The sequence below is a fragment of the Meriones unguiculatus genome, chromosome 19 (genome assembly GCF_030254825.1).
Source record: "Meriones unguiculatus strain TT.TT164.6M chromosome 19, Bangor_MerUng_6.1, whole genome shotgun sequence".
NCBI classification, from domain to species: Eukaryota; Metazoa; Chordata; class Mammalia; order Rodentia; family Muridae; genus Meriones; species Meriones unguiculatus.
Genome location: NC_083366.1, coordinates 53,849,228 through 53,868,308, shown reverse-complemented (window position 1 = coordinate 53,868,308; position 19,081 = coordinate 53,849,228). Strand labels below are relative to the sequence as shown.

At 46.9% G+C, this 19,081-nt stretch overlaps 1 protein-coding gene across 1 annotated transcript in view; it reads right to left on the bottom strand.

The window, feature by feature from the left end:
- Positions 1-19,081, bottom strand: part of Bmp6 (bone morphogenetic protein 6) — a 143,698-nt gene that overhangs the window by 9,501 nt on the left and 115,116 nt on the right. The window contains exons 3-4 of the mRNA XM_060372682.1: positions 5,664-5,812; positions 4,687-4,884 (exon numbers count right to left, since the gene is read on the bottom strand). Of these exons, the coding sequence (XP_060228665.1) occupies positions 4,687-4,884; positions 5,664-5,812 (347 nt within the window). The remainder of the gene's footprint in view (positions 1-4,686; positions 4,885-5,663; positions 5,813-19,081) is intronic.

Below are 19,081 nucleotides of genomic sequence, written 5' to 3'. Positions count from 1 at the left end.
AACTTAGGCTCAAAATGACAAAGTACAATCCCTGCTTCCTTTGAAAAAGCAGAACGTTGGCATTTTCAGACCCAGGTCATGGCTTCTTCTGAACCATGAGTCTCGTGGTAGGTTGACCCGCTCAACATCTGCGCCCTCCGCCCACGGCAGCCAGAGAAGAGGAAGCACCAGGAACACTGTGAGATGAGACACACAGCCCCCCCCCCCAGTCTGCAACTGAAGGTCCCTGAATGCTACAGCAAAGGATCACACGCTGTAATAAAGTAATTGAAGACATGCTTTCTAAGTCATGCGTTCTGACTACTTCTCTTGTGCCTGATGAATACTTCACGGATCCCAGTGGGAAATGTAAGGAACTGGGGATATGAAACAGCACATGGGAAACTACACTTTCCTGACAGGTCTTGAGATGCATGAGCGGGTAGGTGGGAAAGAGATGGAAGGACAGTCTATTCACAGGTAGCAATGGAGCAATGGCAATCATACCCAAGGATGCCAGAGTCCTCAGGGCTTGCTGTTTCATGGGCAGAAACAGTAGAAACAAGAGACAACTGCCGTTTCCTATCAGCTGGTAAAGGTGACTGCAAAGACTGAGCTACAGCTCAGTAAAGTGGTTGCCTAACAGCCACAGTTCCAGCGATCATCTGATACAGAGAGCAGTTCAGAGTCACAGCATCACACTCCCTAGCTGAGTTGAAATAGTATGAATGGCCCTCTCTTCCCCCAGCTGGGCCACAGGCGGTCCTGAAAAAGTAGCTGGAGCAGAACCTGCAATTACCAAAGGAAGTCGTCCATCAGGGCCATCCGTTCACTGACCTGACCATGAATTGGCAGAGTGGTATCACACACAGTCCCCCACAAGATAAAACACCAGAGGCCAAGAGAAATATTATAAGAGAAGGGAGAATGGCAGCCAGCAGAGACTTCAGACTATAACTGAAAGACCGAGGGGCAGGGGCTTGGAGCCCACTAGACTGGCAAGAACAGGGGCTGAAAAACAATCGCCAGATTCATGAGACTCCCCCCTGGGCTACGTGGAGCAGCTTGGCCCAGCACTGTCGAACAGGTGTGAAAACAATAAGGACAGGTCCTGAGGCTGTACAAGCCCATGGGAGAGGCGCAGCTCGGCCAATGTCTGCCGTTCCTGTGGAGAGGACAGCTGTGGAGAAGCCTAGGCATGTGGACACCATGCAGGGAGGCTCTCCCCCAAGCCCGCTGCCCATGTCTGCAGAGTCCAGCCTGAAGTCAGGTGCAGATGTTAGGGCACGTCGGCATGGCCTGTGGGGACCCAGAGGCCGTGGGTGGGCTCTTGGCCACTTCCATGCGGTGTCTGGCCTTTTCAAGAATCCACGGCTCGGTCCCTAAAATAGTCCCTTGTCATGTTTCACTCTGATGACAGATGATTTGATGAATGATGCTAACAGCTTTACTCAGGTGCAAGGTGTCCCTGGTGGGCTTCTTCTAGACAGGGCCCCTTTGGGAGGAAGTGTCAGTGCCCTGAGAGTGCACTAGGGAAGAAATGGGCCGCCAAAGAACAGCAATCTCCTCCTTCAATCTCTCGAAAGGCTTACAGCAGGGAGTGGCTCGAGTCACATTGCAGACAGCACCTTTCCTCAGGATGATTTAGCTCACTAGGGCCCGGCCATCTCTGGCCTCCTCAGGAGCTTAGAGAGGAAGCCTAGAGAGACAGATATCCATTGTCTAAGCAGGGGCCATAGTTCCAAAAATCTTTTTTTTTCTTTCTTAGTTTCCTGTGGTTTGCTAGTTCGTTGGCTTTAGGGTTTTTATGTATTGACTCTGAGAGAGTTTTATGCCGCATCCCATTGTCCTGGCATCTAGCTCTCTACGTAGCAGGCAAGGATGACCTTGAACTTCTGATCCTCCTGCCTCCAGTTCTCCAGTGTTAGGATTATGGGCATGGTATACCATGCCCAATTTATACCGATCAAACCCAGGGCATGCTAGGCAGGTGCTCTACCCAACTGAGCCGCATCTCCAAGCCTAGAAATCCTTTCTTGGGTAGAAATCTGGCCCTCTGCATGTCCATTTCCATTACCAGAAGAAGGAGCCGAGCGCATGAGGCAGAGCTCTGAGGTGCTGCATGGGAGTCACTTCTCATCTCACTGGAGGATCTGGGAAGACGTGAGACGAGAGGCCCCTTCATCTCCATGCTTCCTTGAGGATTCTAAATATGCCAGGCCAGAGGGATTTGGCATGGATTCCTTTGCCCTGGAGCAAAGCAAACTAGAGGGACCGAGTTGGGAGGTGGAGTGGGAGACCAAGGGACAGCAGGAACCCTCAGAACCTCATTACAAATTAGGGTGCTTTAATATCCGTAATTAGTTTTAACTCATCAGATTGAAAGAAAACGACGTCGAAAGAGACTTAGAAAAAAGTAATTGGATGGCTCTGCTGAAGCCCAAATTAGAGACGACATATTTTCTTAATTAAAAAACAAAAACAAAACTGGTCTATATATTTGGCGGGCAGGGTGAGTGTTGAATCAATCGAGTGAAATTATAATTATAAGAAGCAATCAGCATTGCAAACGATGCCTCCACAGTCTGGGGCCCGAGTGACCGAACTGGCTACAGTTCCCAACTGAAGTCTCCCACTGTCTGAGTCCACCACCGGGCCCCCGGGGAGAATGAAGACTATTGATTGAATTCAGCAGACTGCCTGGGGTTGGGGGGGGGGGGGTGAAGCAGGGCAGGCATTCCATTTTATTCTTTATTCTGTCAAGTCCTCAGTCCCGACTATTTCTGTTGGTAAATACAGGAATGCCCATGCTGTGTGTGCTTCTAAGAAACACCAAGACGAGGAGAAGCAAAATGTCCTATCACACTGGGTGGTGGGGACACAAGTGTCACATCCGAGTCACTGGCCTAAGAGGAGGCTTAGCAAGTCACGGCGTTAAATCTAGGAGACGCTTCTCAGAGAAAAGTGGGGTGCTCTGAGAAGCTACGCTCCTTCTTCCCAGGCACCAGAAATGACAGTTGTAATGAGCTGCCGTGAAAACTAAGCGCATCCCCTAGGAGTTATTTCACTTCCTGCAGGTCCCAGGCTCCGAGCACCTACTTCCTCCAAATAGGCAGAAGTACTCTCTGAGGGTAATGGTGTGATGTGTGACCACTGTGCTTCATCCTAACGATCGGCGAGGTATTCTGCCCCCTCACCACACAGAGGGGTAGACTGAAGCTCACACCCGCTAGGAAGATTTCTCCAAAGTCACAAGCCTGCAAGGAAGAAAGTTCTGACAGAGTATCTCACGGCAGGCAGGCAGGCCTCAGGAGCCCTTGAGCTGGCATGAGGAACGGTGGCGGTTAAATTCAGTGCCATCAACAGCTATGAACACCCTTGCACCAGGAGCTTCCACACCCTCCCAGTTCTCTTCAGAAAGTTGGAATTAACCCCCAGGCACCGGGGGGCTGGTTCCTCTCTCGTGCCCTTCGGACATGCTTGTCCAGAATGGAACTAAATGCCCAGTGCAGGCTTGGCCAAGGAGAGCACTTCCTAGGCAGCAAAATGATGAGGGCTGGGCACATGGCGCAAACCAGTCCAACGAACTTCAAGATCTGAATCCTGCTAACACCAGAAAGGGAGAGAACTCTGTGTTTGAAGATGAGGTTGCCAAGGTTACCCCACGAGTACCCTTATCATAGCTTGACTGCCTTTTTGAGGATTTCCCCCAACAAGAAACACAGAAAACACGGTCTAGTACCATCTGTTCCCAACAATCCAACCAAGCTGAAGCAAGAAACCCTGAACTTCCCAGCTGAATGAGCCAATAAAATCCACTAAATCCAATAAAATCCTCTAAAGGCTCTGACTATCACTACCAGCCAGGAGTCATGGTAAATACAAGTCCATAGTACACAAATATACACCAACCGCTTCATGCAAATTTAGCCCCCCAAGTCTGAAATGCACCAAAGCTTAAACCTCAGTGGATGGTTGTTGGTCAAACCAACATGCACTAAAAATATTGTATAAAATGAACATACAGCTATAAGTATGTAAGGAAAATAAGGAATATAAATTATTGTTGTCATTAGATATAGGTCTTGTTCCCGAGAAATCTCATTATGTACATGTGCAAGTATCCCCAAATCCTAAGAAAAGAAACATCTGAAAACTTCTAGCCACAAGCAGTGGGCCCAGGTTTGGTTCCTGACAGCCACACGGTGGCTCACAACTGTCCATAACTGGTTCCAGAGGACCTAACATGTCTTCCAACCTCTGTGGGCACCAGATATGAACACGACACACGTCTCTACATGAGCACCAGGCATGAGCATGGCACACATATACACATGGGCACCAGGTAAGCATGGGACACACATATAGACATGCAGACAACCTGTTCATGAATAGAATAAAAATAAATCTAAAAAATTAAAGTGATTGCGGGTGTTTCCATGATTCTGTGGGAAGGGGAAAACAAAAGAGCTGCGGAAATCTCATCCAACGGAAAGATGCTTGTCTGAACCAGGAGGTGGTGGGAATGTAATGCTTGGAGCCTACACCGAGGGTCCTGGGCACACCATGCAGGTAGCTGTGACTAGGCCATCACGACCATTCCTAGGACCCCCACGAGCCACTGTATCTGCTGAGCACAAGCTGTCTCGCATCCGGGGCCATGGGTACCTTTGTCCTGACGGGGACCAAGGCTCCAGCCACACTCACCTGAAGCACTGGAGCCCCGGGACACATCCTGCGACGGGGTGGAGCGGTTGCGGCTCTGCTGCCGGCGCCGACCGGAGGCTGACCTGGTGGTACGCACGTGGACCTCGCTCACCTTGAAGAAGGCCACCATGAAGGGCTGCTTGTCGTAAGGACCGTCTCTGCCCACCAGGCCCGCCGCGCGGGGGTTGACGTGAAGCCCTTTAAGGCAAACCAAAGCCCACCTCTCTTTACTCCACAGAATCTTAGTCTCAGAGCTACGTGAGGAGGTGACTCTTTCTATTCTTTCACGTACTAGTAAAGTAGTGGAGAGTGGGAACAAGGCCCCATGCGTTCTCCCACCCTGGCTGGCTCCCCTTACGCAGGCAGACTCAAGGTGTGCCTCCCAAAGCACACGATCACCCCCAAGGGGCGCACTGGTTTCTGGTGCCCCTACTCCATCCGTATTCGCACCTCCTTTCTGGCCCTCTCTCCCGCCATCCGTGGAGCAACTAGGTGGCAGGACCAGAAGCCGGGAGCCAGTCAGGAAGGGACATTTCCTCAAGGGCCCCTTGACAAAAATCACTGGACAGTCAGATTCTAAGGGTACCCTCTTTTCTTCTTCCCATGCTCTCCCTTTCCTTCCCCTCTCTTCCTTTGGTGCTGGGGAGAGCCCAGGCACTCATGCTAGGCGACTGCTCCATCACTGAGCTGTACAGTCCCAGCTTCCTGCCTTCCTTTCAGTGTCTCCCACCTGGCTCAGCCTGGGGAAGCTCTCCTCCCATTGTTAGTCTCATGGGGGACATGGCCTGAGCCTTCTTCCAAGTCCTTGCTAGGAGAAAGGTTTTGCTTTTCCATACGGCCACCAGGAAGTAGTAAACAAGGTCATCCTGGCGCCAAGGACTGGGCTGCAAACAATGGTCCCACCACATCAGCGACGGAGGAAATGAATGAAAGTGACCGTGGGGCAGATGCCTGGCGGTGTGCAAATCACAACTCACCGTCCCGCGTCACCACACTCAGCTGGAGTCCCATGTTGTGCTGCGGTGTCACTACCCACAGATTGCTGGTGGCTGTGATGTCAAATTCCAGCCAGCCTTCCTCCGATGCCCACACGACACGGGTGTCCAACAGAAATAGGTCAGAGTCTCTGAAAGGAAGAAGAAATGGCATGGGGGATCACCTGCCGTCCTGCAGCTCATCCCCACTGTGGAGTCAGACCAGACCCATCTGTGTGACCCACCACAGCTCTGTGTGAATGACACCACATAGAATGCAAACACAATAGAAATGGGAAAGACACAGAACATGAGCTGTCACGGGGCTCCTTAAATTCACCAAGACCTACTGCTTCCCACGACAAATCTTTCTTTGAATTAAGGTAAACTTGCAAGTATCTCATTTGTTTCAATATTTAGTTCATTTTCATTAGTGCATTGTTTTGTTTGTGATGCTGTTTATTGGTTAATAGCTTGATTGTGGCTAGTGAACCCTGAAAAGTGGGAGGCATATATAAAACTAAATTAAATCAGGATCCAAATAATTTATAAAAGTTAGGTGTCTCTTGCATCAAATCCCTGTAAATACCATCAGGCCCTGTGTGTAAGATATACGCGAATCAAAAATAAATTCTGCATTTAGGCCTAGCAGCCACTCCCAAGAGATTTCATCATATATGCAAATTAACATACACATACATACCGAAAACACACACTGGCAACACTTTTGGTTCCATGCAGTTTACACAAATGATTTTCAACCTTCACTAGTTTAAAATAAGCATCAAATTCTAAGAGTGTACATTTACAAAGAATTCTCTCCTACCTTGCTTTACTTCGTTGTTACAGTAACCATGACTGCTGGGGTATGGTTATCTGCATTCCCAGCTGGGAAACTGAGTCTCAGACACGAGGTTACGGGGTCAGGATCATGTAGCCAACATGAAAGCCAACCACGTGTGAGGATTTAGTGAATGAACAAAGGAAGGGGCTCAGCTCCAATTTGGAAAGTTCTCCCTAGTGAGCACCTTTGGGGATTATTTCTAGAGACAACCTGCGATCAACGGGGGAAAGTTCACTCCTCGTTCACCAGCATTTTTTGAGGTCAGTGCAACATCTGAGTTTAGAATCTTAGGTTCTGAGGTGGGAAATACACTTTCTTTTTTATTTTATTTTTTTTTCTGCTTCCCAGGGCAGCTTGGAGTGAGACGGGAATGCTATTGTCATCGTTCCCAAGCATAAACACTAGGTAGAGTGATGGGGAGTTTACTCAGCTGCCTGGCAGTCTGCGGGGGCGTCCTCCAGCTTGTCCTCCTCCGAGCTCTCCCCCACGTGGATGTGTCACATTCCCTGTGGACAGCCTACCCCCCCGTGTGACTGGGGCAACAACTTTGAGCAGGGAGATGAGGGGTGTTCATGGAAAACAGCAAGAGGGGACTGTGAGTCCAACGCTTTGAAGTTGAGATGCAGAGAGACAGAAGGTCCACACTGCAAGGTCATAAGGGACCCTCATCCAGAAATAACACAGACGGTATGAACAGCTCTGCAGGGGGTGAGGGAACAGCCCCAGTCCCAAAGCAAGCTGAGGCCATAGTCACATTAGGGGAAGACTTTGGCTGGCACCCCCCAAAACTAAGATCCAGGGAGAGGTTCAAGGTCAGAGGCAGAATGTATGTGTCCATATACAGAGAGCTCCTGCCGGGGGTCAGTTGTTAAGTATAGAGCTCCAGTTATGGAGCAGGCACCTGATATGTAAGGAAGTGCAGGAAGGATGCAGACAGATGCAGTGAGGGTATAGCAAGGCTGGCACACGTAATTGGAATCAGCTTATGCGTTTGCTTCTAAAGAGTGGGGTTCATGAGAAAGAGTGGGGAGCCAAGCAAGCATGGTCGTTCACGCCTGTAACCGAAGAACTAAACATCATTGTCTAATGTGAAGATGGGAAACAGAAAGGGGAGGAAGAGAAGGGAAGGAATGAAAGAGGAAAGCAAAAATCCATGGATCTGGAAGAGAGTAAAATTTGGGGCAACAATGGAAAAAGGCTGGTGAGAAGGATTAATTATTGCAATGTGGAAAAAATTAAGTTTATATGGTTGTACTGGCTAGATTTATGTCGACTTGACACAAACTAGGATCACCAGAGAGTAGGGAGGGGAGAATGTCTCCATAAGAACCGGACTGCAGGCAAGCCTGAAGGACACTTTCTTAATTACTGATTCACACCCCTGGGCTGGTGGCCCTGGGTTCTAGAAGAAAGCAGGCTGAGCAAGCCATGAGGAGCAAGCCAGTGAGCAGCACTCCTCCATGGCCTTTGCACCAGCTCCTGCCTCCAGGTTCCTGACCTGTGCGGGTCCCTTTTTCTACTTCCTTCAGCGAAGAACAGTGCTGTGGAAGTGGAAGACGGCTCAACCCTTTCCTCAGGTTGCTTTGGTCATGGTGCTTCATCACAGCAACAGAACCCCTGAGAAAACGGTTTATGGTCATTAACTGGAAGCCGGGGGCTGGGTTTCTGTCATGACCACTGCAGTTATCTTGGGCACCCAGAATATATGGCTGTTTCTGTGGTACCCCTTGCTCACTATAACGAAGCTCACGGTAGTTCTCAGTGCTTATGAGACCGGCTAAGCAGATGCAGTTCAAGAGCTACTGGTTCAAGGTGGGAGAGGGGACCTTGACTTTAGCGCGCCTCCATCCTCTGTAAGGAACAGCAGTCATTCCCCTTTCTTCTGCCTATGACAAAAATGCTTGATGGACATGACTTGAAGAGCGAGGATTACTTTTGCCTGGGAGTTAAGATGGTTCAGTCCACAAGGGGTTGGACTCATGGGCTTAGGCGGAACACCCTGATGGTAGGCACATGCTATAGGGGAGGGCTATTTACTTTGGTGCTGTCTCTTTGAGGGTGAAGGAGGGAGGAATGAAGATATAGGGGGAGGGAAATAGAGAAGAAGGAAGGGAGACAGGGAGGAAAGAGGAGAGTAGAGAGAAGGACAATATACCCCCCTGGAATATACCCCAAGCTACACTCCAGCTAGGCCTCACCGCCTCCGAAAATGCCACCACCAGTTAGAGGCCAAGTGTGTAACACTCCAGACTGTGGTGACCATTTCATGTTCAAATAATAACAAGAGGTAACTTAGCACACAGACTTTTAGTAACAGGACTAAACAAGATAAAGAAATAAACAAACACAGTGGTTCCACAGAATGCTGGAGTGTGAGTGTGTGTGTGTGTGTGTGTGTGTGTGTGTGTGTGTGTGTGTATGACAGGTCTTCACTGTATAGCTCTAGTTGGCCTGGATCTCACTATGTAGACCAGGCTGGCCTCCAACTATCTGCCAATCTGGTCTAAGAAGCATCAAATAAGATACATTGTCTTAAAGTAAATGGTAAGAACTGACGCCCAAGGTTACCCTCTGATTTCCACACAGATGCCCACACCCCACCTTCTACCTCCCCCACAGAAGAGGTTGTGGCAGGTGGAAAGGTTCAGGTGAACCAGAAATGAAAACCATTGCTTTGGAGGCGGTGGGTTGTTTGTAGGGTTTGACCGCAGCTCATTGACAGAGATGGCCACATATTTACATGTCCTTGTCAAGAAGCTCATCTGGAATGTTCCATCATGAGGAATTCCTCACAGTAGTTCTCAGCTTGTGCACTGGAGGCTCATTCTTCATGGCCTCCATCCCCATCTATAAAAAGCAGAGTCTAAAAATGTCCTCGGCACAGGCCGAAAATACTGAGCAAGGGCTCAAATAAAGTAAGGGATCAAGACCAAGTGAGTTCAAAGATCAGAGTGATCTGCAAAGTCAGCTGTACACAGAAAAGGGGCAGCAATGGGGTTAGAAATCCTGAGCTGGCCTCACACACTGGCCGGGGGGGGCAGACAGATGCAGGCAGAGAGGCGCTCGGGTATGGCTAGCTGTGCTGGAACCCCCAAGGCCTTCCTGACTCTGCTCTGTTCCTCCCATTCAAGGGAACACTGTGCTCAGTGGGATGGTATCACAAACCACTCTTAAGGTCTGAAGGTGCCCCCCAAAGTCACAGCTCGGGGACTTGCTGCCCAGGGCAGCAGTGCTGCCATGGGTCTTTAGGGTGTGACTAAGCTGTGAGGTCTCTTCCCTCGTGAATGGATGATATCCCTATCGCCAGAGGAGGTTCCTGGTGAGAACATGAGGTTCCCCGCACTCTCTCTCCCTCTTCCCCCCATGCATGCACTCTTTCCTTTCTACTTTCCATACTGGGATGACATAGGGATCTCACCAGCTGTGGCTCCCTGATCTTGGACCACCCATCCTCCAGAACTAAGAAATCTCTGTTCTCTGTAAAATACCAGCCTCCCATATTTTGTTACAGTGAAACAAAACAGACCAAGAAAAACCTGTTTACACAGTCAGTGCACGGGATTTTTACAAAGGAATTACAGTCTAAAGCACAACCTCAAAGCATCTAGGAACTCCCTCATGCACTTTCTCTTGGACCCACATCTATTCATTTCTTCAGTGACTCGTGGCCTTCTTTGTTGTGGCCTTCTTTGTCTCCTGTCTCCTTTGAAAATTGTAGCCTCCACCGAGGAGGCATAGAGCTCTCCCTGTGATGAGTCTCTTACCCAGCAGGCACAGGGGTTACAATCCGAGCACTGAGAAAGTAGGAGCTCCCCAAATCAAGGAGGGTGCCTCTGGTCCTCCTAACCACACTTTGGCAGAGCCGGAGTGAAATGGGCTCAGGCACCTGTTGACCATTTTTCTCTACGCCACCACACAGACGCCATTTTGTGTGATGATCAAGGCTTCCTTCTGCAAAGACAGAGTGATGTCTTGTGTTTCAAATCTAGGGTGTGATTTTCCTCAGCCTGATAACCCTGAAAGATGAAGTTTTTAACCAATCAACAAGCCTGACTGAAAAGACCTTAAAATTTTTTTAAAAAATTACACTGGAATTAAAGTTGACCAACTGGCATGGCTCCCTGAGACCCGGAGGGCTCCAGCTGGTGAGCACAACTGTTTCCATGTGGTCCCATGTGACTCAGCTTCAAGGTGCCTTCCAGGTTGCTACTGCTCCACTGGGTATCATACTGTGGACCTTTCCTTCATTGATTCTGGAGAAGGGCAGGAGGTGCCTGATGATCAGTCTTCCTGTCAGACTGTACCCAAGGTCATGGTGCTCTGTCAGAAACAGCTGTGTTTGCCATAACCCATTTTATTAGGTTTTTTAAAAAAGTTCTTGATAATGTAGGGGTGTTTGTTTGTTTGTTTGAGGCAGGGTTTCTGTGTGTAGTCTTGGCTGTCCTGGAACTCACTCTGTAGACCAGGCTGCCCTAAGACTCAGAGATCTCACTGCCTCTACCTTCCCAAGTTCTGGGATTAAAGGCATGCACCCAGCTCAAGTTTTTCTTTATGTAAGGTACATATTTAAATTTTTGCCACTAGAAAGGTAGAAAGGGAATTGTAAGTTTGAAAATAAAAGTACTATAAGACTAGATGCATTATTATTGCTCTGCATATACACAGCTTTTAGCAGTGATGAATAAATTCATAAATTAGTTGTTATAACTGACTTTGTAGCAGTTGGTTGCGCTAGGATTTCACCTTGATGACTATCATATTCTAAGAGGCTGTAAATTCCCACAGGCACCCTTTCATCTTTACCCAGTACAAAACACTTTGCTGTCAGAACACAAACAGAAAATACTATCGGCATTTGCCCTGTGACTGTTTCCAAAGCTCCTCCACATTAGTTCCTCCTGAACACCCTGATAGGAGAATAGGGCTAGCACCAGCACAGATTTGGCAATGGTTTAAGTTCCTTGGTTATCATGGTCACACAGCCAACAGCACATGCTGTAACCGTCTTCCATGCATCTTCCAGGGAAGCCTGCAGCAGACTATGACCCCTCACCAGAAAGATTCAGCCTCAGTGGACTCAGGTGGGGCCTGAGCAAGTGTGTATTCACCAGGCTTGAGAGAGACCCAGATACTTCTGGTCCGGGAGAACACTCCATGAGGCAAGGCTCAAAGCATAGCACCTCTTCTTTAAATACTTCCGTTCTCCCTAGCCTGCTTGGTAGACACAAGCTTGGAGGCCACCTGCTCTCAAGATGCCTGTCTTCTTTTCCTTTCAGAAACAGAGAAAATCATCTGGAGGCTGGGCTAGGAGCTAATGTTTGGTTGTACTATGGATGGGTTCTCAAGTTAGGCCTACAAGCAGAGTCACAGAAAGATCAAGTCCAGAGAAGTTGTGTGTTAGAGAAGGCAGGGAGAGGTATGAAGGCAACTGATTCCGTTCTGTATGGCCAGAGCTTCTTTAGCCACTAAACAAAACAATGATCTAGTGTCCTAGAGTCTATTCCGGCCTGCCCTCATCACAAATGCAAAGAGGACGGAGAATCCCTGTACCTTTGAATAAGCATATACCTAAACTGTACCCATTTTAACTCTCCAACCCTACATTTCTACATCTTTGTCCAATGTAGGGAAATCAAACAGTTAAAATACTGCTAATATGATTGTGGGGGGGGGAAGATGTCTCATAAACTAATCCTAACCACTAATGTAGCCTGCCTCTGCACATGCATGGAGAAGCATGCAATCAAAAGCAATCAGTTTCTAGTAATAAATAATGCATAAGCCACAGTGAACAGAAACAGGAACCCGTTTGCCCATCTTACTTAAGCAGCTCCCAGAGACTTGCTGTGCTCTCCCACCACACACCCCGACTTCCAGACAACATGGGACACCTCTGCGTTCTTCTGGGCGTACACAACACTTTGATAACTTTAATTCTGCACTGTGCCTTACAAGCAGATCATGAGACGTGGAGCGAGGCTTGGGAACTTCTCAAGCTTGGTTTTGCACTTTAGCAGAGAACATTCTGAGGAGAAAGGAGGTGTACTTAGCCAGGAAGACTAAGCCAGCTAGCTACATACCCCAAGCTGTGGATGCCTCAAATTGCCCCCTTTTCAAGCAGAAAAAGAACAAATGCTAAAAGGTTCATCACTCGCCTGAAGCCCACGCTGAGCTGTGAAAGCCAGGTAGAAAACTGAATGTGGCGTGGCTGGGGACCATGATAGAAGGCTTTCTTCTCCACAAACACCAAAACTGACTTTCCATCCTGGTTTTCTCAAATTCGCCCTTCTTTTTTTAGAAAAGAAAGTGTCTCAGGTTCCTAAGAGGGTTGAGTTTTATCTTCACTGAAAACCCAACAGCATTTCATAGCAGCACTGTCTATCTATCTGTGAGTAATGCTGTTCTAAAGAAACGCCTGTCCTGGATCCTGGAGCTGGATTGGCTACTGAACTTGGATCTCTGTATATGTTTGGTTAGTAACACAAGTAACAATATTTGTGGGGGATCCATTATGAGACTTCCAAATTAAAGTTCTAGTTAAGATGCTGGTCGCCTGAGATGGTGCAGACTTCTGTCAGACTAACACACCTCCCCTCCAAAACAAACAAGCAAAAACTACAAAACAAAACAAAATAAACAACAACAACAACAAAACCCAGAAGGGCTGTGTTTACAAATTCAAGCCGGTTTGAAATCACCTCAAAGCAGGAGAAGAGGCAACACATGACGTATCAAACTCAAGACCACAGAGTGGGGCGGGGCCCTGAGGTGAGGTGTTTGCTAACTGGCATTTCAGAGCACTTGTGAATTCCTACAATCAACACACCAATGCAGAAAGCAGCGGCTTGGCATACCAGCTAAGGATAAAAAAGAGAGTTCGATGATGATGATGATGACAATGACAATGACAATGGGTTGAAGGTAGCTAGGACAAGAAAGAGGAAGGCCTCACAAGAAAGAGGAAGCAGCCTTCCTACAAGTGAACATGTAAATGTGCCCTCGCAGGGTTTTGGGTTCAGTTTTCTTCTTTAAGTCCTGGCTGCCATGAAAACCAATATTTTCATTTGAGATATTTGCCAAATATTAAGCTGTGTATGCATGGGGTTAGGAAGCTGAGAAAACAAGCAGAAAGAAGCTATTTAGAAGCTTCAGAGACAAAGAAGATTTTTGGCAGTTTCACAACGCTGGGGAGTTAAATATGAGAGTTCAGAGCCCACCAAGGACGAGGGCCTCGGGTAAGCATCCTAGCCTCAGCTGAAACCTCCAGGGGGCTAAGCTGCAAGAGGAGGAGGAAACCAGAAACAGATGAGCCTTAGCAAACCGGAAGCCCAGCCTCATCTCTGACAAAAGGATAAAGTGCTCTGTTTGCACTGTCTCTGACTTCCAGAAGAAGGTCCAGTCTACAAGAAAGCAACAATGTCTATGGCTGCTTTTATTACATTATGCATAAAATTTAAGAAGATGTAAGGCATGTCAGGAAATAAAACCAAATGGAGAGCAATCAAGAGATTAAAAAGACAATGGAAATAGACCCAGAGGTGATCCAGACCTAGTTTCTGAATCCAAACTTATTTAACAATAACAAATCACAAATGGAACTTGTTCCAAGGTCTAAAATTGCTTCAATATTTGAAAATCATTTAATGTATTGATAGTAGAAAAGGTTAAAAAATCACATAATCCTATCAAATCAGAAATGTATATATATATATATATATATATATATATATGTATATATACAGTCACATGAACTCCTAATCTTAGAAAACATAAACAAAAAAACTTTTTAGGAAATTTAGAGGATAATTTCTTTAGTCTACTTAGTTTGAGTGTTTTTTGTTTGCTTGTTTGTTTGTTTTTTATAAAGAGTTATTGAAGGGACGAATCCAGGAGTGGCTGCCTCTGCTCCTAGGTTTTTCAAGACAGGGTTTTTCTGTGTAATGAGCCCTGGCTGTTCTGGACTTGCTTGTAGATCAGGCAGGCCTTGAACTCACAGAGATCTGCCTTCTGAGTGCTGGGATTAAAGGCATGAGCCACTATGTCTGCCCCAGTTCAACTATTCTATAAAAACATTTATAACAATCATCCTGAACAGCAAAATAGTAAATCTCTCACTCACCCACCCCAAGATTAGTGTATAGGCAGATTTCAAAACTCCATTGGACTTCCTAGCCAGCGAAATTCAACCGACTGCAGTTCTAGATGGGAGCACAGACCAATCGCACACACACAATACACCACTACTTACCGTTAGAATGTAAAATCCAGTGTCAGGATTGGAGAGATGACACAGCGGTTAGCTGCGAAACCACGAGGACCCGAGTTAGGTCCATGAGAACCCCAGGACTTATGTAACAAGCTGAGCATGGTCTCTCTCCCTCTCTCTCTCCCTCTCTCTCTCACACACACACACCTCTGTCACCCCAGAGCTATATATGGTGATGATAAGATTTCTGAGACTTGCTAGATATTAGCTTTGCAAGAATTTGTGGTCTCTGGGTTTTAGGAGAGACCCTGCCTCAAAGGAGTAAGGTGGAGAGTGAGCAAGAAGGACACCTGACACCCTTCTTTGGCTTCTATTAAGCCCTCTCTATCCACAAACTCATATACCACACATGTATGTATTCTCTCTCTTCCTTCCCCTCCCCCCCCATACACACACACACACACACACACACTTTGGTGCTACGTATGCCAGAAAAATAATGCACTTTAAATTTACCAATTTTCACTTTAAATGTCTTCCCCCCAAAACTATATGATATAATGTAGTAAAGAAAGAGGATCATAGTTAAAGAGAATGGGCTGTCACTGCCAAACAACATGGTTGTCAAACAAGGGGGGTGGAATGTCAGAACCAGCACAGGCAACTCACACACTGAATGGCCACACCTCAGAAAGTAAACAGCTCTGTCATAATTTCTGACCGGCTCTCACAAGAATGTCTTGGACTTTCAGGAACACTAAGTTCACTGAATAATAAGAAGTGTTGGCAAAAATGACATTCTTTAAAGGCTGCAACATTGCCTGGTTTATCTAAAGATGCTACTTATGGTTTAAATGTAAAATGCCTCCATAGACTTGTGTTTGAATAGTTGGTCCCCAGCTGCTGGTGGTGTTCTGGAAGGTTGTGGAACCTTTAAGAGGTGAGGACTGGCTTGAAGAAGTAGGTGGGCTTATGGGTTATTGCCTGGCCCTGGTTCCCGCCATAGTCCCCCTCTGCTTCTCCATGTATAAAAAAGTAATGATGTGTGCCCCAACTCCTACCACAGATTAAGTCACCATGCCTTCCTGGCCATGATCCTGTGGGCTAAACTAAATCCCTTCTTCCTTAAGCTGCTCTTTCATAGATAAACTTGGTCACCGTGATGAGAAAAGTAACACAGATGTGCTAGAAAGGAGCCATGTGTGTGGAAAGCAACACAGTACCTTCTTGCTGCTCTGCATGGGGATGGGAGGGCAAGGGGAATGCAGAGAAGCCTGTAAGTGCACTCCAAGCCTGGAGACAGCTGCTGTGCACATCACACAGAGGATCACAGTGAAGAGGTAAGCGGACAGGAGTGATCCTTGAGAGTACAGATGGTGACACATAAATTTATCCTAGTCTTTCTGCTCATTCTCTTACCTCCTCTACAAAACATCTTGATGGGCCATGGTCAAGAAAGCAATTGAAGTATGGAAAGGTTTTCTGTAGGAAAGCCTGAATTCTAACAGACATGCTCTTCCACCAATGGGAACAGATTGGAATATCCTTGTGATGCCTGCATCTGAGCTCAGAAGATGTCGGTATGGGGCATGCCATCAAGGACCGTGGAAATAACCTAGAACCCCTGCACAGATCTAGCCCATGGCAGCTCAGTCTCCAAGTGGGTGCCCTAGTAAGGGGAACAGGGGCTGTCTCTGATATGAACTCAGTGGCGGGCTCTTTGATCACCTTTCCCTGAAGGGGGTGCAGCCTTACCAGGCCACAGAGGGAGACAATGCAGCCACTCCTGATGAGATCTGACAGGCTAGGGTCAGATAGAAGGGGAAGAGGACATCATCCTCTATCAGTGGATGGGGGAGGGGCATAGGAGGAGAAAAGGGAGGGAGGGTGGGATTAGGAGGGGATGATGGAGGGCTACAGCTGGGATACAAAGTGAATAAATTGTAATAAAAATAAATAAATTAAATATTAAATTAAATAAACTTAAATTCAATTAATATTAAATAAAAATAAATTATTTAAAGGAGATATATATATATATATATATATATATATGTATGTATAAAAGGACAGGTGGTGAAGACCTCTCCTGGGTACTTCTTGCTTATCCTAGTTTAGGGATGCTCCCATGTCATCAGGGTAACTTTTAGGAAATACCACCAACAGCAGTTTCAGTGTGATTTAGCCTCGGCAAAATTCAAACGTGCCATGCTTTTTTCTCTCAGATGTGACATCTGCCTCATCTATGAGAGGGTATGAAGGAAAGGCTTTTCCCAAACTGTTAATTTTATATACAATGCAAATTTATATCAGCATTACTGTAAGAATGTATTGGTTTACAGTACCAAATCTTGTTCTCCTTTTATTAATTCCCTGAGAATTTTATGCACATGTAATGTGATCTGAATGAGAATAGGCCCCACAGGCTCCTATATGTGAATGCTTAATCCCCAGTTTGGTGAGCTGTTTGAGACAGATTAGAAGGATTAGGAGGTGGGGCCTTGTTGCAGTGGGTGTGGCCTGGGCTTTGAGGTTGCAAAAGCCTGTGCTCTGCCCAGTGTCTCTCTCATTCTGCCTACTGCCTGTGGATCAGGGTGTAAGCTCTTAGTCCCATACCTGCCTGCCTGTCTGCAGCCATGCCCCCCACTGTAGTGATAATAACTAAACCCCTGAAACTATAAGCAAGCCCTCAGTTAAATGCTTTCTTTTATAAGAGCTGCCTTGGTCATGGTGTCTCTTCACAACAACAGAACTCTGACTAAGACACATTCTATGTATCTTGATTATATTACTTCCCTGCTCCTCCCCTGAACTCCTCCCAGGCCCATTCCTCCCTCTCTCCTACTTTCTCCTTTTTAGGTGCTGGGAATGGAACCCAGCAGATGCTCTATACCGAGCCATACCCCATCAAATTCATCTTAAAATATAAACATTCTCAAGACTACAGAGTAATTTTTACTATGTGCATAATGTGTTTATATACCATGACATGTGAATAGCGGTAAGAAGACAACTCTGTGGAACTGGTACTCTCAGTCCACCTTTATGTGGGTCCTGGGGATAGAAATCAGGACACCAGGCCTATGGGCAAGCACCTTTACCAGCTGAACCATCTTGCCAGCCCACCACTGAGTAAACTTTCAAAGAAGTAACTTACAAAGTGTATCCTGTATGCCTTGGCCTTAGCAGAAGTAATCGAGTTGCTCTTGTGTAATCTACAGGCTGCTTTGAGTCTTTCCTTGACTCATGCACACGCCATCTCAAGATTCCTTCTCAGACTTTGGGTCAAGGACCATGTTTCTCTAGTAAGTACCCTTTACTAAGAAACCAATTGCTGTTGTAAACTTACCTGTTCTGATTATTTACAAGTCACAGAAACACTTGACTTCTCGGAGGCCTTTGGAACTTCCCAATCAGTTCTCCTGGCTGCGTTTTACGTCAGGAGACTCAACACACCATTCCTTCAGCCCTTTAGCTGACGTTCTGAGTTAGCATTTAGAAACCCAGCGTCCCTCCTTCAAGGAGGCCAACTGTTTTGTAACGCAAACATTTGTTAAATTTAGTGAACACAGCAAATGCTACAAATTGTACTTCAGCACAGATTAGATAAATAAGTTTCCTCTATGCTCAGAAAAGCATGTTCAGCCAAGACACCCCAAGATGGTACAGATGGGGAGGTCAAAGCTTCCACAGAAGGAACCCTGCCGCTAAGTCTGGAGGCCTCTGTAAGAACATTTGGAAGTAGCAGGAGGCCCGGGCTTCTGGCCCACAGATAAGAAAACCTCCCCCAGCCAACCTGGATCCCTTCAAAAACACGAAAGTCTCCCCAAATTTCCTAGTATTCTCTTTCTCCTATGCACACAAATCAAACACACCCAACTGCCAAAAGCTCCCATCCTAGAAGACGAATGGATATAAGAGAGCCATCCAAGGCTGAGAGCATTCTGGTTTCCGCTTTCCAGTCTCACGGCTGGCCCCAAGGAAGGATGTCACCACCATCCTGAGCCAGTGGCAGCTGTCCCTTTCTGGCTAGAGTGCAGTACGAACCTCACACAGAGCTTCTGCTAGCTCCCTCTTTAAGATAAAAAAGCTTTTGAAAAATTCCACAGTCGCTATACTTCCAGCCTAACCTTTTCGTTATGACTTTTCTTGTAGGACAGGGAAAATCAAGGATTTCAAGCAGACTTGAGAGCCCACAAAGTACCTTCTGGCCATTCTCAGAGAGAAGGAAAACGGGATGTCCAGTTGGGCAGATTGAAAAGCCAAAGCCTAAGACAGAGCCAAAGACCCACTGAATGCCAATTTGTTCCAGTGCATCAAAAGAGAAATATCTAGAAAGGAGAGATTTTGCCTCCTAAACAAGCTCTCTAC